Below are 26,564 nucleotides of genomic sequence, written 5' to 3' on the forward strand. Positions count from 1 at the left end.
TTTTCTTTACTAGGTAAATATAAATATATAACTCATAACTCACAAACCCAAACAGGATTGCCCCACTAATCTCACTGCACTCCCCCTGTTTTTGGGGGAAGGAGATGTCATTTGGCCCTGAAGTCATTAGGGTGTGCTTTACTGCTTTGTGCATTTGTGAGGACAAAGTCTCAATTGTGTCTACAAAGTTCTAATGTTAGCTTATGGCTGTAAAACAGTGTCGGGTTGAGGGGTTAGGTTTTAGCTATTGGGGAAGGACTTATGCTACTGTGGATCACCGAGACTGCGACAAAAGGATCTCACTTAAAAAGAAGGTTTTCTTTCTTTGAGAAACATCAAAACCAGCATAAGATGCAACTGTATTCATCTCTGCTGGAACCTTAGCTACACAGGTCATACCTGTTCTCATGTCTCCTTAAAAATATGTGGTTAGTACTCTAAATTTTGGAAAACAAGAATAACATGTATCCAAGGAAAAAAGAAACAAAAAAGACAATGGAAAACTGTCCAATGCTATCGACTTATGAAATCAGAATGATTATATGAATCTTCCTTGACTTCTTGCACAGATGCTCAAGGATTTATTACATTGCTTCAGAAAAACTGCTTTCAACCTGGTAACATTGTCTGTTGAATCTGATGCAATCATTTTCAAATGCACTGATGCACACCACAAGAAAGAATGATACCAAAAATTAAATTTTCACTGCTTCAATTGGTCTCTTTCCTTGCTGGTAGTACTCGAAATAAATACTCACGTAGTTTTTCACCTTGTTGTATAATCTTGGCCTTGATTCATCAACCAACCTATCAATTGGTCCAATCTCTTCATTTAATCCAGGAAGGCAGAACACAGCCAAAGAAATCCTCTCCCTTTCTGAGTTTGTCACCACTTTGTGTACTGGGCTCTTGAAAATTCCGTTGCTCATCATCTGCGTACCATACAGAACCAATTAATATAAGTAATTCATTTTATTAAGTTGCTTTTATAGGTCTATATCGTTAGTTTTTATAACAAAAACTTATTCTTTGAGGCAGAACCTCTAGTTAAAATTGTAATTTGAACAATAAGTCATTAAAGCGAACATTGTGTTACTGTTGCATTTGATGTCAAGGGCGCACATCACAAACCTGGAAGCTATCTAATTTGCATTTGGCTTAATGGAATACCTAAAATGTGAGAACATTAAACGACTCTGGAACATGGTAAATATGATGCAATCTCAGTAATGGTTACCTCTGCTTGATCACCAACATTAATGAGAAGAGCCTCAGGAATGATTGGAACTTTAAACCACTGATTGTCTTTCTGGAATTGAAGACCTTCCACTTCTTTGTCTTGCAAGAGAAATGTGATTGCTGATGCATCTGCGTGCTCTTTGACCCCTAGTACAAGATCCGGCCTTGGACATTTTGGATAGTAGTTGAATCTTGCAGTCATTGTTGCTTCTTTTCCATATTGGTCTAAAAAGCAGTTATCCTCCAAGTCCAGTGACCTTGCCATGGCCGTAAGGATGATTTCAGTCACCATGTTCAACTTGATAGTATAATCATTTAGAATATCCCTGCAGTGTTCATAAGCAATTGCATTAGAGTGCTCAAATATGCTTTCTAGGTGTGTGAAGCAGCATGATAGCGAGAGAAGGGTTAATGCATGTAGGATTTGAAATCCACTAGAAAAGATAGACAACAAAAGATTTATTGATATCGAACCTTCAATTTTCATTTTACAACTTAAGGCATATCTAAAGGCTCCAAAAAACTTATCTTTAAACAAAAATATTCTTAAAAACATCCTAATTAACATCCCATCATATAAATTAACTAAAATACTCCCCATAACTCTCCAAAACAATCACTAAAACCTATTCTAGAAAATTCTGAAAATTACAATACAAAATAAAACCTTCCAATGATGTATATGATGCCCTACGTCATTGTGGTTGGAAAGTGTCCTTTGAGTTTTTTTCTTTTGTTATTGCAAAAGAGGATCATTTTCAAATCTTTAGAACTGAAGGAAAAGCACGCAGAGGAGCAGTAGCAGTAATAGCAGTAGGTAGGACAGGAAGCAACAACAGGAATAGGAAAAGAACTTACTCTTTGAAGGTTGAAAGATCTAATTGAAAAACCGAGTAGATGAAATTTACAACATAGGCTAAGTACCTTCAGTGATTTTAACATTTTTAATCACTTTATGCTTTTTAATGTACTTTTCATTAGAAGTTTCAGCACTTCTGTTTATGCAGAACTTGAATGTCTGAAGGCATTTTATACTTATCTCAATAAGTACGCTGTTAGAAACAAGCATTCACTGTTTATATTGTAAATAGATGAATAATCACCATGGAAAAAAAATAATTCATTTGGTATAACTGCCAATTTCCTAAATGTACTTTGCTTGCAAATACTTAATATGGTTACCTAAAAGCTTTGGGATTTTCAGGCCAAAACTTGAGCCTTCGCTGTTCTGGATTTAACGTAATATACAATCGGTCGGTCCAATCAAGTATTTGTTCCTCTGAAAGGATCATGTCATTTCCATAGCCTTCTATGCCATCAGCTTCTCTGGAGTATTTTCGCTTCTCTTCCATTGGAAGTGCAAAAAATTGCTTCGTAACATCACGAACTTCATCTAGAAATGATGGTGTCATACCATGGTTGATTACCTGAAACACCTTAAACAACCTTTTGAGCATGTATGGACATGACTGGAACAAAAAAGAAATGGTACACAAAATAAGCATAATCTAAGATATAACCTATTGGTGAAACCCTGGAAAATAAGGATTCATTTTCAATTATTTTGGCCAATGAAAACCAATACCCATTTAGTTCAAGATATTGTTTTTGAATCAAGTATTGATGCAAAATAGAGGAAACCTATTGGTAGATCCCTTGAATCAAGTATTGATGCAAGATATTGTTTTTGAATCAAGTATTTAAACAAACAAACTAATTGCAATGTAACTTTTAATCATTGTTTATAAGTATAACAAAATAGTACAGATATTTGCAAATTACTAGAAGTTTCTTGGGCTAGCTATAGAACTGAGTTTTGTTTATATTCATTTATTGATTTGTTTGGAGTTGACTTAACCAGCTTTAGAACTCTGCTTTTGTGATCTATGATAGACCCAGATAGTAAAATTTAGTGGATGTCAATATGATGGCTTGTATTGGATAGTATAGAAGTAATATTGAGTGTTGGGGTTAAGAGACGACCTGAAAGCAGCCCCATGTGCTTAGAGCTGATCGAAGTTTCTGCAGCTCTTCTTTGCTGGTTGGCAAAGATGAGAGCAGACCAAGATTGACAACTGGAATCTCCACCAATGGAACATCCAAGTCTCCACCCTTCCTGTCCTTTCGAATATATTTTTCTGGAAGTTCATCGCCATTGAGGACTAATTCTTGGACACTTTTCTGCACCATCGGTGTCTTGAAAGCAGGAGCAGAGTCGGCCATGTTAAGAGTATGAAAGAAAGCAGATGCTGTATGTTCAATATTGAGGTTATGTTCAGGGTGGTTGGAGTGTAGACTATTATATGCATTTCAAACTCCATAGCGCTTAAAGGCTTTATTTTTGGTCGTTGGGTCGACATACCGTCGATCTTATAAATGGATGAGGTTCTTGTACTCATCAAATGGGGTATTGACAATTTGACAGGGTCTAAAGTTATTTTTGACAAGAAAAGGAAAGTTGTAGAAAACAATTTTTTAAGTTTTATAAAAAAAAAAGTTTTATACAAACTCTTATTTTATTTTATTTTTTAACTTCAAATTTGAAACTTTTGAAAAAAAAATTACAAGTAATTATTTATACTTTATAAATAGATAATTTTAAACTACTATCCACTATAATATTGCCTTTATCATCTTTTCCATACAAATAAGAGAACATATTAAACAAAAACGCTCAAAAATAAAAAAGTTAAATATAATACATAAATTCATAAGTTTATAAAGTGAAGCCTTCAAATCCCTGATCATTAAGGAAGAATCTATAATGTTTGTGAGAATAAAAGAATTCCCTTTGGAAAAAAAAAAGGGAAAAAAGACTCAACCCATATGATTTGCTGATGGTGACCCGGCTGCCATTTCATCGGGTTAGATCCTTTTTTTTGGGTTAAAAAAATTCTTATATAAACCCTTATCCTTTGAAAAAAATCTAGTGCCACAAAAAGAGTGCACAATTTTTGCTACAATTTCTTCATTTTTTTTTTCATGTTGTTGATTGTGATTGGTAGAGAAAAAGTAGTACAAACATATAAAAATGACAAATAATCAGTTACAATCTATCCTGTTAAAAAGTTGGGATAAAAATTAAGTGTTTAATTATAGTAGTAGTAGAAAGAACTCATTTTTCTCTTTTGGATTTGGATAGATTATGGAGTCGAGATCTAATCTTGTCGGACCAAATTAAAAGTTAAATCTCTACTGTCAAGGTGCCATTTCAATTCCAAACGGACATCTAGGCTTGGAAAAGTGATAACTTGAATTGCACAGAAAATAGTCAATACTTTAATCATGAAGCGTTGAGAAAAAATCCAAAATAAGGGTCAATGATTTATTTACAACTAAGCTTAAGCTGAAGATGCCAATTAAGGCAAGATTCACTTTGGTCAGTGGCAGTGTGGCACATACAAATACAATTGAAATAGTGCCTGGCGTCTGGAGATCGCCGAAGTTGAAAAATAGGAAGTAGACTAGAAAGTTTTTCAACACTGAATTATTGTAATAATAAACTACTAGTCGTGCACACAGGTCGACCTCCTGGACCATAGATCGAGCATTTTGACTCATAGATGACAGAACTGATAAACGGATCGATGGGTTTTTGATTTGTCCTTATTGGTTTAGGTTGTATTTGGCCCATTTGAGTTTGATCCCGCTGGGTTGAGTTAGAAATGTAGAGAATATACACAAAATTTCTAGACATGTGAGATGCAAAAATAGAAAAAAAAATGTGCCAAAGAAAACAATCACACAAGACAATATTTACGTGATTGGACAATTTGCTTACATCCATGAAGTTGCAGGTTGTAGATATTTCACTATTCACAGTGAAAAATACAAGATGCGGTAGTACTATTTTCTCTCTCAAAACAAATCTCAGAAGCCTAATTTCCAAAACAACAATTTTTCTACCTTGTGCATAAGATTCACAATGGGCTACAAATGAGCGCTCCGGCTTTGTAACTATCGGCCCAAGCCTCTGTTCCATGGGCTAAGCCTAAAAATATAACCCATTAAAATTGTAGCACTTTTTATATTGGGTCAGGTCATAATTCGGATCAAACACAACTAGGCTCTATAAAACCCAACAAATCTCTCACTTGGAGACTAGTTCAATCACCAATATCAGCAGCATGCGTCCAAACACAATCTCTCATCACTGCAACTCATCCTCTTGTCCTCAAGCTAGAAGACCAATTGAAGCTGCACACAACTTCAGCTTCTCAATGGTGACACCCTTAGTCAACATATCTGTCGGATTCTTAGATCTACAAATCTTCTCAAGTATCAACAGTCCATCTTCAACAAGATAACGAATAAAGTGATATCTCATTTGTATATGCTTTGACTTTAAATGAAAAGAAGAATTTTTAGCAATAAAAATAGCGCTCTGATTGTTACTGTGTAGAATGCCCATTTCTTGTTTTTTCCCAATTCATCCAAGAACTATGTAGCCAAATCATCTCTTTTAGCTTATGTACTAGACAGAATAACAATCTTTTGTAGATTTGAAGCCAAAGATATAGCTGCACCACCTAGAGTAAATACAAAACTAGTAGTACTTTTATATCGGACGGGTCATAATTCGGGTCAAACACAATTAGGCTCCACAAAACCCAATAAGAAACTTATTAGACTAAAATGGATTATTATTCCCATGACCCTTACTTGAAACATAGAGCCTTTCCCCTCCTAGAATTTCAAAGGTTTCACTTGAATATTTGCTACTACTACCAAGATCTACATCAATGGTCATTCTACCCAAACTTGCACTCCAAGTTTTGCAGCGAATGTTGCATTCTCTTGGCATTATTTACCATAATGGCTATTGAATCAATACTAGTACTCCCTTAAAATATATAGGATAAAATATTGGGTTGTACGGGTCAATAACATGGATTTTTTTTTTTTTTTTTTTTTTTTGTGTTTTCGCACAAAAAAAAATTGTGAAGCTTTGGGTAAAATTATTAATTCTCTGATGAAAGAAAAAAAGGAGGTTGATTCAACTTGCGTGAACAAAAAATAGTAGAGAGATCTAAAAATAACAATTGTACGTAGTAAAAAATAACTTTTTTTTTTTAAGGAAAATAATAGAGTATGATTTTAGACATAATAGAATAGCCAAAAAAGAAAAAAACATATGACCGATCTTAATTAATTTGTTGAGAATTCATAATTGAACTCAAATTTGAAACTAAATTTTGCTTCTTGTTGTTGCAAAAGTGATGACAAAATAAATTATTAAATAGATCATAAGTTTGTAACAAATATTGCTTTGATATATTTATACTTTTCATAAAGTGTTCATTTTTCATAAGTCATATATTTGATTATCATTTATAAGTCATATATGTGATTAAATAAAAATGAGTAGTGTAATAGGTACTACAAGTTTTATTAAATTGGTCGTACAAACTGATGAGGTGGTTGAAATCTATCAATTGTATTTATTGTCACATTAGTTTGTTAGTTTCATGTAGTAAAACTTGTATTACCTTTAGCATTTTTCCAAAAAAAAAAAAAAAAAAAAATTCGTGATACAATTTTCACTTTTACAACTATGATTTTGTGTATATTTTTTTTTCTCATTTTAGCCGTTCTTTATTAAACTTATTTGAATTTTTTTTAAAGAGTTTCAACCTATGACGTTCTTTCATAATGCTAATTCTTTATTACTAGACCAAGACACCAATAGGTTTTTGGTGTAGGCTGAGATTAAACCACAAATCTTTTATTAAATCATCAGAAACTTTACCAGTTGAACTAATTGGATCCCACTAAACTTATTTGACTTGAATGATCGTGAATTATACTAATATAGACCACTTACTAATAAGGATATTTAGCCAAAGGCCTTATAGCTAAATTGACACCTCTCCATGTATAAAGTGCTTGGGGGTTTAGGGAGGAAAATGTTCGAGTTGCGGGGTTAGCAGCATGTTGTAATTATTTCTCAAAAAAAAAAAAAAAAACTAATAAGGATATTTAATAGTTTTATTAATTTTTATTTATTTATATATTTTTTTATGTTACTCAATTAAGCAATCAATCAATGGTTTATATATTTAGAAAAAAAATTAGAGAAAGCATGTGGGTCCTACCTCTACTTGTGCCTAGTCGATTTACCTTATAATTTTGATATACAAAAATGCCAACTAGTTGAGTTATAAAGTTATTGACATTTTGTCCCATACTTAAAAGGTCTATTTAGAGCACAAGCTACTAACTCTCCACTAACAAATTGAAACTCACTCCTGTTTTCATTTATCAACCCATTTTAATCCAAATAAATAATATATAATAATTAGAAATATATCCATTTATTTATTCATTAATATTTAAATGGACCAACAGATCTTTATTAATACAAACCACAAGAGAAAAAAGGTACAAAAACTAGTATCTCACTGCATCAATTGCTCTCTTTCCCTGCTAGTAGTACTGGAAATAACAAATTGAAACTCACCCCTGTTTTCATTTATCAACCCATTTTAATCCAAATAAATAATATGTAATAATTAGAAATATATCCATTTATTTATTCATTAATATTTAAATGGACCAACAGATCTTTATTAATACAAACCACAAGAGAAAAATGGTACAAAAACTAGAATCTCACTGCATCAATTGCTCTCTTTCCCTGCTGGTAGTACTGGAAATAAGTATCAGCATAATTCTTCACCTTTTTGTATAGTATCGGCCTTGAGTCATTGACCAACCTGCCTATTGGTTCAATCTCTATATCAGAGTCTGGAGAACAGAACACTGCCACAGAAATCCGCTCCCTTTCTGAATTTGTCACTACTCTGTGCACTGGGCTCTTGAATATTCCATTACTCATTATCTGTGCATCATATGAAACCAATTGTATCATACGAAACCAATTCTAAAACAAATTTACATATTCTCAAAGGCATAGTTTCTAGTTGTAATTAACTAATTGTACAACTTGGGTCATCAAAAGTGAACTTGGTGTGAGTGTAGATGTTGATTACTTTTGAATAGCTTAGAATATATGTAGGCACGAGTTGCTAGACACTGGGGGGTTATGTTGAACATGTGAAAATCTCAGTACGTAGCTATTACCTCTGCTTGATCACCTATATTTATGAGAAGAGCCTGAGGAATGACTGGAACTCTGATCCACTGGTTGTTTTTCAGGAATTGGAGACCTTCCACCTCTTTGTCTTGCAAAACAAAGGTGATTGCTGATCCATCTGCATGTGGTTTAAGGCCAAGAACAAGATCAGGCCTTGGACATGGAGGATATAAGTTAAATCTTGTTAACATTGTTGATCGTTCTCCCATCTGCTCCAAAAAGCAGTTATCCTCCAAATTTAGTGACTTTGCCATGGCTTTGAGGATGACTTCAGTTATGAGGCTCAACTCCATTGTATACTTGAGTAAAATATCCCTGCAGTTTTTTTTTTTTTTTTGGTAACTGATCAGTTTGACTAATAGTTTTACCTTTCTATTGTTGGAGAGCCAGCCATTCACTGCTGCCACCACCATATGTTATAATTAATGGATGTTATGGAACACAAAATCAAGGGAAGGGGAAAGTCATTGTGGTTAAAGATTTAAAGGTGCTAAAATCATTTTTGAGACAAGTATGGAAATCATTACTAGTGAAAACTCTATGGTGGTATTGTTAAAATAAAACAGAAAGATTAAATAATACTTTTCACAATGAAATTTTGGGTTTTTTCAATTTCGTCCATTTAATTTGAGATTTTTTATTTTAGTCTATTAAGTTTGATTCCGTTTTTATTTTTTTATTTATTTTTTGTTTTTAAATTTTTTCTCCTCCCTCTTAATGGTTATATTAGTCACTCAGGAGAAATCAAATTTGGTCAAAATTTCAAACTTAAGAAATCCAAATGAAAATACTTTAAAGAATAATGCTAGAGATATAAAATTTTTTTACAAAAAGTTTTATAAACTACTGATGTGGTTAGTGATTATTAGTATGAAAAAGTGATGTTAATGATAGATTTAGATGAAAACCAATAAAAAGTTGGCCATATCAACATTTTTACATTTTGTAAAAATGTTGTAAAATAATTTGTGCCTGTAACATTACTCTAATTTAAAATTTGTCAAGTGTCAAAAGTTTATGCTGTTGAAATTTGTAAGGAATGACTATTAATTGCTGTTGTATTCTTTATTCAGAAGGAAACATAACATGATTTGATTACCTGAAATCTGTGGGATTATTAGGCCAAAATGTGAACTTTCGCTGGTCTTCTGGGCTTACCATGAGAATCAGTCGGTCAGTCCAATCAAGTATTTGATGGTCTGAAAAGATGATATCATTTCCATAACCTTCGATGTTGTTGGCTTCTCTGGAGTATTTACGCTTCTCATCCATTGGAAGTGAAAAGAATTGCTTGGTAACTTCATGGACTTTGTCTAGAAATGAACTTGTCATTCCATGATTTATTGCCTGAAAATCCAAAACCAACTCATGAGTATGTTATAAGAATGATGAAAGGTCTATATTATTTTTTGGCTGAAAGATGTCAATGGTTGAGAGTCGACCATTTCAAAAATTAGAAGTATGAAACGTGGAAAGAATAGAATCCATAACTTATTACTTTTTTTTTTGATAATCCATAACTTATTACTTAAATTAAGATAGCATAGCAGTATCATAATTGTCAATTTTAAGCTTTGAACTAATTTCCTTTCATTCGGATATATATTTAATTATTTTTTAGATGATTTAGAGTGTCAAAATTCATAATATTCATTAATCGGCATCAAACATGAACATCAACTTAGAGGAAGGTTGGTTTTTAGTAGGATCAATTTTATTGTTGGTTTTTTAATATAATAAATATTTAATAGATAATACTTTATTATTAAATATATAAAATAAATAATCAATATATGTAAAAAAAAAAACAAAAAAAACTAGCAGTACTAAACAAAGAAGTAATTGTAGCTTAGTTAGAGAGCCTAAAATTGTCATTTAAATTTGAGTCTCTATGTCCAAATATAACTATGTGAACCTGGTAACTCTATAGAACAATATATAGGTTGCTGTTAATCAGCAAGTGGTATGAAATCAAACCTGAAAGCAACCCCATGAACTGAGAGCAGACCGAAGCTTCTCTAGCTCTTCTTCTACTGTGGTTGCCGAAGATTTGAGGTTACCAAGGTCTATGACTGGAATTTCATTCAAATTAGGAGTATGAACATCAGGCACTCCCGCTGTACTGTTTTTGTAAACATAATTATCTGGTGGCTGTCCACCATTGATGACCAGTTCTTGGACACTCTTTGACCGTAACTCTTCCTCGGTAGCCTTATTAGGAGGGGGCGGAGATTCAGCCATATCTCTGCTGGAAGCAGCCATATACATACAACTAATTAAGGAACACTTAAAAGAGTCTTGATTTCTTCTCAAAAAAAAAAAAGAGTCTTGATTGATGTTGTCTCTAGGGATATGCTCATGACGCAGCATTGGTACTCATAAAACACTAGGATACAAATGTGGAAGTCAACGGTCCATGTAATAGTGCATAAAATAAGAACAAATGGCATTGAAGTCGTAGTATAAGTTACAAGCACCGTTAAAATGTCATTAAGCCCAAAAAGAGAGACACGTAAAGGAACCCGTAGCGGCGGAGTCAGAAATTTTTTTTAAGAGGGACCAAATTAATATAATAAAATTCTTAAGGTTATTTTTTTAATAATTTTTTTTAAATTTTTAAAAAAGAAATTTTTTTTCATAAGATAGTTCTTTTTTTGAGAAGTCATAAGATAGTTCTTGATTAATAAGATATTAAATGAGGCTTCAAAAAAAAAAGAAAGATATTAAATGAAACATAAATATATAATAATAAACTGTATGCTTATCAAATAATTAAATTTTATGCACTAGTTATATATTTATTTTAAAAAAGCATATAAATAATAAATTGTATGCTTATCAATCAAACAAAATAAATAAAATAAATTAATGAAATCTTAAAATTTAGTGAGTGTTTGGATAGGAATTATAATTCCTGTGTTTGCTTTTTTGCATTTTTTTTTTTTTTTTGCCGTTGTTTTTGACTTTTCGACCTGTTCACTGTTCACTTTTTAACCCGTGCATTGTTCACAGCAAAATAAGCAATGGAGTGCACACCAGTGGGTTCGTGCATTATTCACGGGACTCACAAACCTCATTTTTTAGCAACTTTTTTATTAAAAATGGGTCTCACAGTACTATTCATACATTTAAAAATTATTTTAATACAGTATTTTCAGTTTTTAATTTTCAACAAAATAAGTTGTATCCAAACGGACCCTTAGTTGTAACTCACGAATGAATTCAATTTGCAAACGTATTAAACAATCTAGAGATCTACAGCTACACGCCAAGCAAAAAAAAAAAAAAAAAAAAAAAAAGATAAAAAAGAAAAAAAAAAAAACAAACAAAACACAAAAAATTATATTTAATATTATTTAAACATTACAAGTGCAAGCCAACTGTAAAACACAAATCAATGCACATTTATCAAATATTATTTTAGATATACACGGTTATTAACTTTAACATATATGATACATCCCACTCCCCCCAACTAAAACATAAACAAAGCCAAAGAAAGTGTCAGAGAGAGAGAGAGAGAGAGAGATCTATAAGAAATTAATGGGACCTCCTAGAGGATGTGGTCCTCCCAGGTCCCAACACCCAATAAGAAAATGCCACGTGGTCATTTTTTAAAACTCAGCTCCACATCATCACTTTCCATTAACTTAACTATTGTTAGCAAAACCAAACTAAAGTTAAAACTCAACTACACTTACCCATAGTTGGAAACCCAAAATCAAACCGTGTGACCCCAAAATCAATTAGCCACTTCTCACCCAATTTCTGAAAACCAAGAAAGATTAGGTTTAAAATACCTAATACTAGATTTGAAACAAACTAGTTACCATTATACAGTAAAAAGATTTGTAAAATTATTTTAGAATTTTATCTATTTAAATTCTAAATAGATTTTCTCTTCTTGGGAATCTTTTCTTCAGTATTTATTTTTTTATTTATTTTTATTTTTTACTCCTAGTAACTCTAATTTTAGTTCTAAGATCTCTATTCGTTCCTCAAGTTGCTTTTTCAAATCTATGATCATATCTAGTGTAGCTTATAGAGACATTATTCGAGTTCTTTAATTTCTACGGGTGAGAATCTGTCTTCTAGTTTGTAATCTTGGATTCTTCCTTCATACTTTTGTTGTTTAAGTAGGAAATCTATCAATCCTTGAAGGTTTTCTATAATCTTAGATTTGTTTTTAGACTGATCAATAAAGAATTTTGAGAACTCTATCTCACAGTTGAGATAGAGAGATTTCTTGTATTTACTTATATAGATAAAATGTTACAAGGTGGGATTTGTACAACATAACTGATGTAAATGTAATAAGAGATATATTAGGAAAGAATAAAGAAAATATGGAGGAGATCACGCCTATCCTTGCTGGTTTACAGAAACTAAGGGTGCCAGCTGTGAGAGGAGATCACGCTATCCTTGCTGGTCTGCAGCAACTAAGGGTGCCAGCTGTGGTCTTGAATCTTTGTTGTTATCACTCCCCCTAGAACTAGGCTGTGGATCAGGATAGAGGCCAAGTTTGATCCGTAATGCTAAGAATGGAAGCTTAGATAGTGGCTTTGTGAAAATGTCAGCGAGCTGATTGGTAGAGGATACAAAGCATGTTTCAAGAGAGCCAAGAGCAACCTTTTCACGAACATAGTGATAGTCCAATTCAATATGTTTGGTACGACCATGAAAGACTGGATTGACTGTCATGTGCAAGGCACTTAGGTTATCACAGTGCAAAATTGGAGGGTAAGAGAGAGGTATGCCAAGGTCTCGCAAGAGAAAGGAAAGCCATGTGAGTTTAGCTGCAGTAGATGCCATGGAGTGGTACTCGACTTCAGCACTGGACCTAGCAACTGTTGATTGTTTCTTAGCACTCCAAGATATACAGTTACCTCCAAGGAAAGTGCAAAAACCAGTTGTAGAGTGACGACTAGTAGGGCAACTTGCCCAATCTGCATCGAAAAATGCATAAAGAAAGGGTGCTAGAGGCTAAAATGCACATACCAAGGTGAGTAGTACCACAAACATAGCACAAGATACATTTAACAAGCTTGTAATGGGCCAAGGTAGGAGCATGCATGAATTGACATACAAAGTTAACACTATAGGAAATGTCAGGTCTTGTGAATGTGAGATACTGAAGACCACCAATAATGCTCCTATAATGAGTACGATCAGAGTACAATTCATTATAGTTTGGCAAATGTCGACCTTTGGATGGCATGGGTGTGGAGATTGGTTTACAAGAACTCATTGAGGCACACTCTAAGAGATCTAGTGCATAAAGGTGTTGAGAGAGAAAAAGACCTGTGGGGATTCGATGGACTTCAATACCAAGAAAATGATGAAGAAAGCCAAGGTCTTTAATGGAGAACTCAAGTGCTAGTTGAGAGATAAGCCATGTGATTCGAGATGGATCATCACTAGTGACCACCATGTCATCTACGTAGAGAAGTAAAATAAGGATACCACCTTGGGAGTGACAAATGAACAAGCTTGGGTCGGTTGTGCTGCAATAGAACCCAAGAGTAAGAAGAAATTCACTAAGTCTATCAAACCAAGCTTTAGGAGCTTGTTTAAGACCATATAAAGCACGACTTAGTTGGCAGACATGTGTTGGAAGCTTCAGATCAACATATCCAGGTGGTTGTTGCATATACACAGGTTGAGAGAGATGCCCATGAAGAAATGCATTCTTGACATCAAGTTGACATATTTCCCAGCCTTTCACAACAGCAATTGTAAGAGTGAGTCAAATACTTGCAGGTTTGACAACTGGGGAGAAGGTTTTTGAAAAATCAACACCATCCTACTTGGTTGAAGCCCTTGGCTACTAAACGAGCCTTGAGACGTTCAAGAGAGCCATCAGGATTAAGCTTAGCTTTGTAAACCCACTTACAACCCACCATGTTCATATCAGGTTGATAAGGAACAAGAGTCCAAGTGTGGTTGGTTGCAAGGGCAGCAAGTTCCTCATCAATGGCAGTAGCCCAACCGGGATGACGTTTTGCAGCTGTGATGGATCATGGTTCTTGTGGGATGTCAAGTGAAGCCCATGCAACATGAAAACCATGATATTTGGATTAGGCCGAATGATTCTAGCCTTTGACCGAGTGACCATAGTATGGTTGTTTGATGCAATAGGGGTAGGTGATGAAGCAGAAGGAGGGGGCACATCTTGAGAAGTGGATTCCATAATAACATTTGATGGGTTGGAGACTTGAGCAACATTAGATAAACTTGGAGAAGAGTTAGCCCCAGATGAGAAAGGTGAGGCAAATGACTCAAGTGTGGGCTCCATGATGGAATTTGAAACTGAAGGCTTTGAGAGAGTTGGCGGTGCTAGTGCAGACAAAGATGGTAATGTAGATCTGCTGGCTGGAGAATTGCTATCTGAAGATGCAATAGGGGTGTTTAGCTCCCAATCTGAAAAGGTGCACATCTCCCCTTCAATTGAATCTTTGTCATAGAGTTTAGTGGGCTCACTATAAGGTAGGATTGCTTCTTCAAACACAATATGTCGAGAGATATACACATGTCCAGTTGGTGGATATAGACATTTATAGCCTTTATGCTTTGTGCTGTAACCAATAAACACACAAGGAAGAGATTTTGGCTGCAATTTGTTAGTCCGATAATCACCAAGATAAGGAAAACATTTGGAACCCAACACACGGAAAGTAGAGTAATCAGGATGCTTTCCATAAAGTCGAAAGAATGGAGATTGCATTCCAAGGTGTTGAGATGGCAATCGATTAATTAGAAAAACAGCTGTTGAAAAGCAATCCACCCAAAATTGAGGTGGAAGCCGAGCATGAAACATCATGGTTAGGCCTAATTCTGTGATATTACGATGCTTTCACTTAGCTTTCCCATTTTGTTCTGGTGTTTTGGGATAGGCAGATTGACGGTGAATGCCTAAGTTGATTAAATTCTGCCTAAACTCATTGGATGCAAATTCTCCCCCTTCATCACTTTGGAAAACACAAAATTTAGCATCAAACTGACATTTTACATATCTGTAAAATTGTTCAAAAGAAGCAAATAAATTTGACTTCTTGCGTAAAGGAAAAAACCATGTGAAGTGTGTATAATCATCAACAAAGATTGCATAAAAACAAAAATGTTCCCTTGATTTTACTGGGGTTGGTCCCTATAAATCACAATGAATTTTGAAGAATGGAATCTTTATTTCATTTTCAACAGGCAAGAAAGGCAGCCTACAAGATTTTCCCATTTGACAGCTAGTGCAAACTTTGAAAGACTTGGACTTTGAATTAAAAGAAATAAGATTGCTTGAATGTAAATGATCTATAACTCGTTGGTGTGGATGGCCAAGTCGGTGATGAGAACAATCATTATTAGCCTGTCGAAATCTGTAAGAGAAAAAGGCCTTTGGATCTCCATCAACAGCAAATGGTCCACCTCCATCAAGAGCATACAGTCCATCTCGTTTACACCCTTTCGCTACTATTTGGTTGGTTGTCATGTCCTTTATCACAAAACCAAGACCATCAAATTCAAAAGTGAAAGGAAAATCAGTTGTAAGCTTGCTAATAGAGAGTAGATTTTTCTTTATATCAGGGACCAACTAAACATCATTTAATTTGATAGAAGAAACACTAGTACCAATAGTTGCTTGACCAACATGAGTAATGGGCAAAGTTTGTCCATTTCCAACCATTACACCATCAGATCCATGATAGGGAGTTAAAGAATCAAGATTACCTAGATCGTCTGTGATATGATCTGTTGCTCCAGTATCTGGGAACCATTTAGAATCTTGACTATCAGCAATCTTTATAGCTGCAAGTGCTTTTGGGATATCATCTAGAGAGAATGAATGGTTGAATCGATTAAAACACTTAAGAACTGTATGATTCTGTTTGTTATAGATCTGACAAATAGGAACCTCATCCTTACTACCAACTGGCTGGTTACGGGACTGTGAGGAATTAAAAGTCTTAGGAGTAGTTTGGTGACCTTGAGCAAAGCCACGTCCTTTGGAATTGAATGATATTTTCCCTCCATTATTTTTTCGGTTCTTGTTGCTGCGTTGGCCATAGAAGACCATTTGAGGAGCTGGTTGTGCATCAAGATTATGCCGTTCAGCATAACTCTCTAGGAGAGTAACTATTTCTGAATATGGTAGAACGGGAGGGCGAAGCATAGTGGTGGTGAACATTGCATATTCCTTGCCAAGTCCATTTAGAAGCCACCATGACTTTTTTTGATCTGTAACTGGTTTGCCAATGGTAGCAAGATCATTACAGACAACTTTGAATCGACGTAAATACACAGCGAAAGTGTCAGTACCCCGAGTCATAGAAGTGAGCCGCTGCTTTAGTGCAAGGCTACGATCAGATGAAACTCATGCAAAGGCATGTACAAGTGCATTCCAGACCTCAACTGAAGTGTTGAGACCGATAACAATGCCAAGGACTTCTTCAGATAGAGTGGCTGTCAACCATCCTTTGACCAGACGGTCAGATTTTCGCCACTTCACAAATGCAAGGTTTGGATGTGGATTGGACTCAGCATCCATGATAAACTGTGATGGTGGTTTAGTTTCACCTGTAATAAATCCTTGAAGATCATAACTCTCAAGGATTAGCATTTGTGTTTTCCAAAGAAGGAAGTTTGTGGAAGAGAGACGGAGTGATACAAAATTAGCAACATTTTGTATCAATCACTGGTGAGATAGAGAGATTTCCTTCTTCCTTTTTCAATCACGCCTATCCTTGCTGGTCTGTAGAAACTAAGGGTGCCAGTTGTGGGAGGAGATCACACTATCCTTACTGGTCTGCAGAAACTAAGGGTGCCAGCTGTGGTCTTGAATCTTTGTTGTTATCAATCAAATTTGAAATCTATTAACTATAGCTGTCTTAAAGTTCTTAAGACTTATTTCTAAAGCATGTGAATTTGAGTTATCTCTTCTTTTATTATATCTTCTATTGTTTTCAGTTTTAGATCTATATAGTTTAGGGCTATTTGAGGTTTCTTTTATCTTGTTAACTACCTCTTTAAGTTCTAAAATTTGATATTCTACAGACGAGATTTCTTTAGATATATCCTCCATGATCTATATAGTGTATGCCGGGACACGTGTGGTTAGAGGAAGAGGCAAAAGAAGCAGTAGCAGGGAGATAGGATCGTTGTTGTTGTTGCCGCCAGTGATGGTTTTTGAGGACATTTCCCGGTTCCGCTACACGAATCCGACGGGCCACCCATCTGGGCTCCGCATAATCATGGAGTGTATCGGCTGGGTTTGACCAATATCTTCTCTAGAGAGATATTGGGAAAATAGAGTTAGAGGGACAGAGGAAGAAAGAGGCAAATAGGGTTAAGCATTTGAGAAATTTTTTGAATATGTTTAGTTTATTTTAGGTTAAATCCGGTTGTGGGTAAGTGGAGCTAATAAAGTGTTTGAGAACAAGTAAATTGAAGCTTGACAAAAGACATCGATCAACCTGTAATCACATAGAACAAGTAAAAATTAAAATCATCTCAGACAATTATGTTAATTTAGTACTTGAAGTTTTGAAAGGGGGCTAATATGTTAACCTTATCCTCACCTCTCTCCCAGAAAATAGAGTGATTTCCATAAAATTACTTCATTAAACGTGTAGTAAACTTCAATCTTTTACGATATTATCAAAATGGTTTATGATGGATGCCAACTTTGGTTGCAAGTGAGAGCAAACGTAACATTGAAACCTTTTAAAAAAAATTTTAAAGAATAAATTTACACTGTCAATAGTTTAGAGACAAAATTAAGCTTTAATATTGGGTTCAAATCAGGAAATTTACATTTTAATTATTACTCTAAACTATACTCCAAATTACACTTTGCAACATAAATTTTTCAATGCATATTTTGCTCCTTAAACTATGGCCTTTATTACTATTTACACTCTAACTTTACACTTTGCATTCTAAACTTTGGATTCCTATCCAAATTAACATCAAATTTGACGTTGGGTGCAACGTGTACCAATGGTCATAATTTAGGATACAAAACGTGCATTAAAAAAGTTTAAGGTGCAAAGTGTAATTTGGGGTATAGTTTAGAGTGATAACATAATATATATATATATATATATATATAAGCTATAGCATGGTATTATTACTACTAAACTCCTATTGCGCTACCTCATTACCATGCCATTGGTCACATAATTGTTATTTTTCTTATTTATTTTTTATTCCTATTTTTTACAAAAAATATAAAATAGATAGTAGGCTTTACAAATTCATATTGAGTGGTTTCAACATTACATATAATTTTGCAGTTACATATTCATCTACTTTAATTTTTAATTTAAAATATATTTTTTATTCCTTTTTTTTTTACAAAAAAATATAAATAAATTATTGATTTTACACATTCATATTTGGTGGTTTTGACATTACATATAATTTTGCCATTACATATTCACCTACTTTAATTTAGATGTTTATAACTAAATAATGAAATCGATGAAGAATCAAAAACCAACAAAAAAAAAAAAAAATCTATACTAGATGTAATAATGGAAGTTTTGTAATAAATTTTATAAAGTTCTTTATGTACTATATCTTTCTCATCTTTTTTTTTTTTTTTTTTTTTTGGTGGTAATTCTTACTTTGTTCAACTTTTCTTCTTCTTCAACCATTGTCTTTTTATTTCAATCTTTTATCCCCTCCAATAAGTTTTTCTTTTAAATTTTCATTTGATTCCCTTTAAATTTTTAAATTTATTCTTTTATATCTTCTTAAATTCTACAATTTCACGTTGTTTAACATTTCATTTACTTCCACCCTTCTTCTTCCATCTTAATTTTTATATAAATTTCTTCTTACTTCATTTCAACCTCTCTCACCTATTCCTTCCAAGTTGTCTATGACAAAAAGGTCAATACTCTTTAGTTATCCTCCTCACTTTTGTCCCCTTTTCTGTTGATAGTTACAACAGATGAGGGGGATAAGAACCCTTGATGTCCTATATAAGTGCCAATTAGTTGAATTACATGACTATTGATTCATACTTAAAGAGGACTATTTAGAGGGCCAAAATAGCCAAATACCACAGTTTGCTAAAATATGTAGCGTTTTACCATTGTTTGAGAAATATTTAGCAATCTACCACCTTTTTGAAATTCGAGTTTGTGAAACTCGAGTTCCATAAAAAATGCCGCTGATGTGGACTATTTTAATTAAAAAATGTGACACAAAACTCAAGTTTTGGAAGCTTGAGTTCTCTATAGTATGAAACTCGAGCTTCAAGAGTTCTTTTAAAATTTGATACAAACATTTTTATAGGAAAATACAACACGCTCCAGATAAATATGTTTTGTCTCTTACTATGCTTTAACTATTGACTAGAACATGTGAACAAAGACACTTTTATTGATAGAAAAATAATTCACCAAAGGTACAACACTTTTGTTTATGGAAATCTAAGGGGGTGTCTGATAGGGGTGTTTAAACAACAGTTTTTAGTGTTTAAATATTGAAACACGTATTTCCACAACACTTAAACCACGGTATTAAAAATCTCTAACCAAATTGAACCTAAGTGCTCCTACGCTACTAAGACAAGTAGGTAGCCTTTTGTTTGTAGCCTTGTTTATGCTTTCAATAAAATCTTTCTTTTCAGCCAAAAAAAGAAGAAGTAGGTAGCCTTTTACACTCACATGGCAAAGTTAGACTTTTACACTCACTCCCTTACAGCACTAGGTTCTCACTTTTTCCTATGTTTGATATTCAGGCTTTGTTGACATTAAAGGCCTGTTTGGTAAGAGATTTCTAGTAATGCTGTTTAAGTTTTGTGGAAATACATGTGGGTGAAAAAGTGTATGGAAATACGTATTATGGTGTTTAAACAACAATTTTTGTTGTTTAAACACCGTTACCAAACGGGGCTTAAAGCTTAAAAAAAAAAAAAAATCCACCTTAGTGAGTGCCATGGTGGCTATTTTTATGGAACTCGAGTTTCACAAACTCGAGTTTCAAAAATGTGCTAAATTGTTAAATATTTCTCAAACAATGATAAAACACTCCATATTTTAGCAAATAGTGGTACTAGGCCATTTTGGCCCTATTTAGAGCACAAACTACTAACCCTCCACTAACAAATTGAAATTCACTCATCTTTTCATTTTTCATACCATTTAATCCAAATTAATAATATACAATAATTAGAAATATATCCATTTATTTAATCATTAATATTTAAATGGACGAACAGATCTTTATTAATAGAATCCACAAGAGACAAAGGTACAAAAACTAGTATCTCACTGCATCAATTGGTCTCTTTCCCTGCTGGTAGTACTGGAAATAAGTATCAACATAATTCTTCACCTTTTTGTATAGTCTCGGCCTTGAGTCATTGACCAGCCTGCCTATTGGTTCAATCTCTTTATCAGAGTCTGGAGAACAGAACACTGCCACAGAAATCCTCTCCCTTTCTGAATTTGTCACCACTCTGTGCACTGGGCTCTTGAATATTCCATTACTCATTATCTGTGTATCATATGAAACCAATTCTAAAACAAATTTACAAATTCTCAAAGGCATAGTTTCTAGTTGTAATCAATTAAATTATACAACTTGGGTCATCTATTGTGAACTTGGTGTGAGTGTAGATGTTGATTACTTTTGAATAGCTTAGAATATATAGTTGCTAGACACTGGGGGGTTATGTTGAACATGTGAAAATCTCAGTACGTAGCTATTACCTCTGCTTGATCACCTATATTTATAAGAAGAGCCTGAGGAATGACTGGAACTCTGATCCACTGGTTGTCTTTCAGGAATTGGAGGCCTTCCACCTCTTTGTCTTGCAAAACAAATGTGATTGCTGATCCATCTGCGTGTGGTTTAAGGCCAAGAACAAGATCAGGCCTTGGACATGGAGGATATAAGTTAAATCTTGCAAACATTGTTGATCGTTCTCCCATCTGCTCCAAAAAGCAGTTATCCTCCAAATTTAGTGACTTTGCCATGGCTTTGAGGATGACTTCAGTTATGAGGCTCAACTCCATGGAATACTTGAGTAAAATATCCCTGCAGTTATTTATTTATTTTTATTATGTATAACTGATCAGTTTGACTAGTCAACCTGTATTTTCTATGGATGGAGAGCCAGCCATCCACTGCTGCCACCACCATATGTTATTATGGATGATTGAAGTGTTTTTTGGATGCTATGGAACACAAAATCAAGGTAGGGGGAAAGTGATTGTGTCTAGTGCCAAATTTTCTATTTAACATAATTTTAGGAACTATTTTTGTTAGTTAGCATGCTTCCTAAATATTTTAGCAAACTAGTATCTCGAGTCTCAGAGACTTGAGTTCAAAAAAGGAAACTTGAGTTTCTAGGACTCGAGTTCCAAGTGGTGGCAATTTGACGTGTAAAAATAGTGCACGTGGAAACATGTGGAACTTGAGTTCAACAAAAAAAAAAAAAAAAAAAAAAAAAAAAAAAAAACCTAAAACACGAGATTTACAAACACCTTTAGCTCCTCACCCAACAAACGCACCACCAGATTCACAAACACCTTTAGATCTTCACCCACCAAACGCACCACCTCATCCCAATCGAAACTTGTAAAGAGAGGGAGAAAATTTCAAGAGAGATAGGAAACGAGATTGAGAGAGAATCTCAGTGGTGAGCTTCGACCTTGGAGGTCTGATTTGGGCTTGATCTAGAGAATAGGCTAGAGAGAAGAAGAGAGGTTTAGAGGCAGAGAAGAGGAGAGTATCATTTGTTTCATGAGGCGGAAAGTAGCGGATTGTTTGGCAACGTCAACATAATAGAAAGGATCGTTTCTGATCAAGAGAGCCACCTCTTTTAGCAAGATCGTTTTTTGTTCTTCGGCCGACAATCAAGTGAGTTGCCTCTCTCTCTCTCTCTCTCTCTCTCTCTATCTGTGGCAATGGAGGAAAAAAAGAAATGTTTGAGAAATGAAGGAACGAGCTCAAAATTGATGCTTTTCTCTTTGTGTTTGGTGTGCTTTTCTCTTTTGGTTTTGTTTTGTGGAACTCGAGTATCTAAAACTTGAGTTCCATGTGTACTTTTTTTCCATCCTAAACTGCCACCACTTGGAACTTGAGTCTTAGAAACTCAAGTTCCTTCTTTCAACTCGAGTTTCTAATACTTGAGATGCTAGTTTGCTAAATTGTTCAGAAAACATGCTAACTAACTAAATAGTTTCTAAAATGATGTTAAATGACAAATTTGGCCTTGGTGCCAGAAGATATGCCAAATTTTCCATTTAACATCATTTAACACCTTAGAGATCTAAAGGTGTTAAAATCAATTTTGAGACAAGTAGGGAAATAATTACTAGTGAAAACTTTATGGAGTAAAAAAAAAAAAAAATTATACTTTTCCCTTTAGTTTGAGATTTTTTATTTTAGTCCACCAAGTTTGATTCTATTTTCACAATTTTCATTTCATCCATCCTAATAACTCATTTGAGCATTGAGTGTCAACAAAACGATGTTTTAAATTTTTTTTTTCCTCCTCTCTTAACAGCCATATTAGTCAATCAGGAGATAGAAGAATCATTTTGAATACAAGGTCAAATTTGGTGGACTAATTAAAATGCAAAATTTCAAACTTAAGAAATCAAAATGAAAATAATTTTAAACTTTATAAGTGTCAAAAGTTTATGCTTTTCAAATCTGTAATGAATGACCATTAATTCCTGTTGTATTCTTTATTCAGAAGGAAACATAACATGATTTGCTTACCTGAAATCTGTTGGATTATCAGGCCAAAATGTGAACTTTCGCTGGTCTTCTGGGTTTACCATGAGATACAATCGGTCAGTCCAATCAAGTATTTGATGGTCTGAAAAGATAATATCATTTCCATAACCTTCAATGTTGTTGGCTTCTCTGGAGTATTTACGCTTCTCGTCCATTGGAAGTGAAAAGAAATGCTTGGTAACTTCATGGACTTTGTCTAGAAATGAACTTGTTATTCCATGATTTATTGCCTGAAACTCCAAAACCAACTCTTGAGTATGTTATATAAGAGTGATGAAAAATCTATATTTTTATTTTTGACTGAAAGATGTCAATGGTTGAGATTAGACCATTTCAAAAGTTAGAAGTATGAAACGTGGAAAGAATAGAATCCATAACTTATTACTTTTTTTTTTTTTTTTTTTTTGATAATCCATAACTTATTACTTAAATTAAGGGAGCATAGGAGTATCATAATTGTCAATTTTAAGCTTTGAACTAATTTCCTTCCATTCGGATGTATATTTAATTATTTTTTAGATGATTTAGAGTGCAAAATTCATAATATTCATTAATCGGCATCCAACATGAACATCAACTATGAGGAAGGCTGGTTTTTAGTAGGAACCATTTTATTGTTGGTTTTTTAATATAATAAATATTTAATAGATAAGACTTTATTATTAAATATATAAAATAAATAATCAATATATGTAAATAAAATAAAATAAAATAAAACTAGCAGTACTAACAAAGAAGTAATTATAGCTTAGTCAGAGAGCCTAAAATTGTCATTTGAATTTGAGTCTCCCTGTCCAAATATAACTATGTGAACCTGATAACTCTATAGAACAATATATAGGTTGCAGTTAATCAGCAAGTGCTATGAAATCAAACCTGAAAGCAACCCCATGAACTGAGAGCAGACCGAAGCTTCTCTAGCTCTTCTTCTACTGTGGTTGCCGAAGATTTGAGGTTACCAACGTCTATGACTGGAATTTCATTCAAAGGAGTATGAACATCAGGCACTCCTCCTGTACTGTTTTTATAAACATAATTATCTGGTGGCTGTCCACCATTGATGACCAGTTCTTGGACACTCTTTGACAGTAACTCTACTTTGGTAGCTTTATTAGGAGGGGGTGGAGATTCAGCCATATCTCTGCTGGAAGCAGCCATATACATTGTACATACAATTAATTAACACTTAAAAGAGTCTTGATTGATGTTGTCTAGGGATATGCTCATGACGCAGCATTGATACTTATAGGACACTAGGATACAAATGTGGCAGTTAACGGTACACGTAATAATGCATAAAATAAGAACAAATGGCATTGAAGTCATTGTAGAAGTTACAAGCAACATCAAAATGTCATTCAAGCCCTTGGACCCGATGGTATGAATGTCCTTTTCTATCAAAATTTTTGGCACATAGTGGGTGATGATGTTGTTTTTGCTTTGTTGGATTTTTTAAATAATGGTAATATGTTACTTGAGATCAATCACACAAATATTGTTCTTATTCCTAAAGTGAAAGTTCTAGAAAAAATGTCTGATTTTAGGCCAATAAGTTTATGTAATGTAATTTACAATCCAAAGTTTTGGCCAACAGATTGAAACAGGTACTTCCACATATTATCTCGCCCACACAAAGTGCTTTTTTACCGGGAAGATTGATTATAGACAATGTTTTGGTGGCCTATGAGACACTACATACAATGCATGCTAGGAAGAAGGGCAAGAAAGGGACCATGGCATTGAAGTTAGATATCAGTAGGGCCAGACCGTGTGGAATGAAGGATTATGGAGAAAATGGGTTTTCTAGCAGTATGGACAGAGAGGGTGATGAGTTGTGTTACCACTCCATCCTTCTCTATTTTGGTGAATGGCAAACCCTATGGTATGGTACATCCTTCACGGGGAATACGCTAGGGAGATCCATTGTCATTGTATCTTTTCCTGTTATGTGCAGAAGGCTTTACGGCTTTGTTGGCAAAAGTAGAACTGGAAGGGAGGATAAAAGGAGTTTCTATTTGTAGAGGAGCACCTAGAGTTACTAACTTATTGTTTGCAGATAATTCTCTGTTGTTTTGTCAGGCTATACAGAATGAAGGGGAGGCCATTATGGAGATTCTCCAAACATATGCAAAGGCTTCAGGTCAAAATATAAATTTGAAGAAGTCTTCTGTTTATTTTTAGCACTAACACAACAGGAGCTCAGAGGTAGCAGATGTTGCACATTTTGGGTGTCAAGGAAGTGATGAAATTTGACTCTTACCTAGGGCTGCCAACCTTGATTGGAAGGGCTAGGTACCACACCTTTTCTTATTTAAAAGACAAAATATGGAAGAAGTTGCATGGATGGAAAGAAATGCTATTATGTAGAGCTGGGAAAGAAATTCTCATCAAGGTAGTTGCTCAATCCATAACAACATCTACCACGAGTGTTTTCCAACTTCCTATGAAATTATGTGATGAACTGGATAATTTATGTGCCAAATTTTGGTGGGGTCAAGTAGGCAATGAAAGGAAAATTCATTGGAAGAATTGGGATAAGCTTTCAACTTCAAAGATGGAGGGTGGTATGGGATTTTGGGATTTGAGAGATTTAATTTAGCAATGTTGACTAAACAAGTTTGGAGAAAGATCCAAGGCAATGATTCATTGTTATCCAATTGTTTCAAAGTATGGTATTTTCCTAGGTCCTCTTTTCTTAAGGCTAAAGAATCTCCTGGATGTTCTTATGTGTGGAGAAGTTTGATGGTTGCACTTCCTATTCTTAGATCGGGTTATTGTTGGAGGGTTGGTAATGGGTCTTCAATAAGTGTGTTAGGGGATAAATGAATCCCCAATTATCCCACAAACAAGGTTCTTCATCCAATTCATGAGCTAGTTGATGAGATGGCTGTTTCAGAATTAATTGATCTAGAGTTGCATGTTTGGAGAGGTGATATGATCATGACATTGTTCCATAGAGAAGATGTTGATGTAATTACCAAGATTCCTCTTAGCAGAAGGGTTGTTTCGGACTCAATCATTTGGCTACACAACAAACATGGGAAGTTTTCTGTCAAGTCTGCATATAAGGTAGCAAGAAGATTGCGAGGTAATGGGAATCAGGCTAAATCTTCAGAGGGCTGTGTTGGGAAACTCATCTGGCCGGTTTTGTGGAAGCTTTGTATACCAAACAAAATTAAAATTTTTGGGTGGAGGGCATGCAATGACATTTTACCTACAAAGTGCAATCTAGTAAAGAGAAGAATTATTAATGAAGACAAATGCCAAATTTGTACCAAGGAGGTGGAATTAGCAGTCCAAATTTTATAGCGCTATGCTGCGGTGCAAGATGTCTAGGCAAGGAGCATTCCAAAATTGCAGAATGGAGTCTTAGGTTTCATAGATGTCATGCAACTGATGGTGCATTTGGTGGACAGGCTTTCAACTAAAGAACTGGAGCTGTTTTGGGTGCAATGTTGGCTGATATGGAATCAAC

At 34.3% G+C, this 26,564-nt stretch overlaps 2 protein-coding genes across 6 annotated transcripts in view; both read right to left on the minus strand.

Annotated features, from left to right (window-relative positions):
* Positions 1-491: 491 nt before the first annotated feature.
* LOC126715486 (protein SRG1-like) overlaps positions 492-26,564 on the minus strand; it is a 32,148-nt gene continuing 6,075 nt past the window's right edge. Inside the window, exons 1-4 of one of the 2 annotated variants that reach the window (XM_050416101.1) lie at positions 3,223-3,596; positions 2,422-2,666; positions 1,238-1,565; positions 492-932 (exon numbers count right to left, since the gene is read on the minus strand). In XM_050416101.1, coding sequence (XP_050272058.1) covers positions 696-932; positions 1,238-1,565; positions 2,422-2,666; positions 3,223-3,462 — 1,050 coding nt within the window. In that variant the 5' untranslated portion in view covers positions 3,463-3,596 and the 3' untranslated portion in view covers positions 492-695. Of the gene's footprint in view, positions 933-1,237; positions 1,566-2,421; positions 2,667-3,222; positions 3,597-26,564 lie in introns of those variants that run through there. The other variant, XM_050416102.1, reaches the window with a different exon arrangement.
* The window catches only part of LOC126715482 (jasmonate-induced oxygenase 4-like), a 48,782-nt gene continuing 29,755 nt past the window's right edge, over positions 7,538-26,564 (minus strand). The window contains exons 1-4 of one of the 4 annotated variants that reach the window (XM_050416094.1): positions 23,966-24,306; positions 9,435-9,682; positions 8,323-8,650; positions 7,538-8,080 (exon numbers count right to left, since the gene is read on the minus strand). In XM_050416094.1, the coding sequence (XP_050272051.1) occupies positions 7,844-8,080; positions 8,323-8,650; positions 9,435-9,682; positions 23,966-24,253 (1,101 nt within the window). In that variant the 5' untranslated portion in view covers positions 24,254-24,306 and the 3' untranslated portion in view covers positions 7,538-7,843. Of the gene's footprint in view, positions 8,081-8,322; positions 8,651-9,434; positions 9,683-10,312; positions 10,732-20,444; positions 20,837-21,051; positions 21,380-23,071; positions 23,320-23,965; positions 24,307-26,564 lie in introns of those variants that run through there. The other 3 variants (XM_050416092.1, XM_050416093.1, XM_050416095.1) reach the window with 3 other exon arrangements.

This window comes from Quercus robur, chromosome 2 (genome assembly GCF_932294415.1).
Source record: "Quercus robur chromosome 2, dhQueRobu3.1, whole genome shotgun sequence".
NCBI classification, from domain to species: domain Eukaryota; kingdom Viridiplantae; phylum Streptophyta; class Magnoliopsida; order Fagales; family Fagaceae; genus Quercus; species Quercus robur.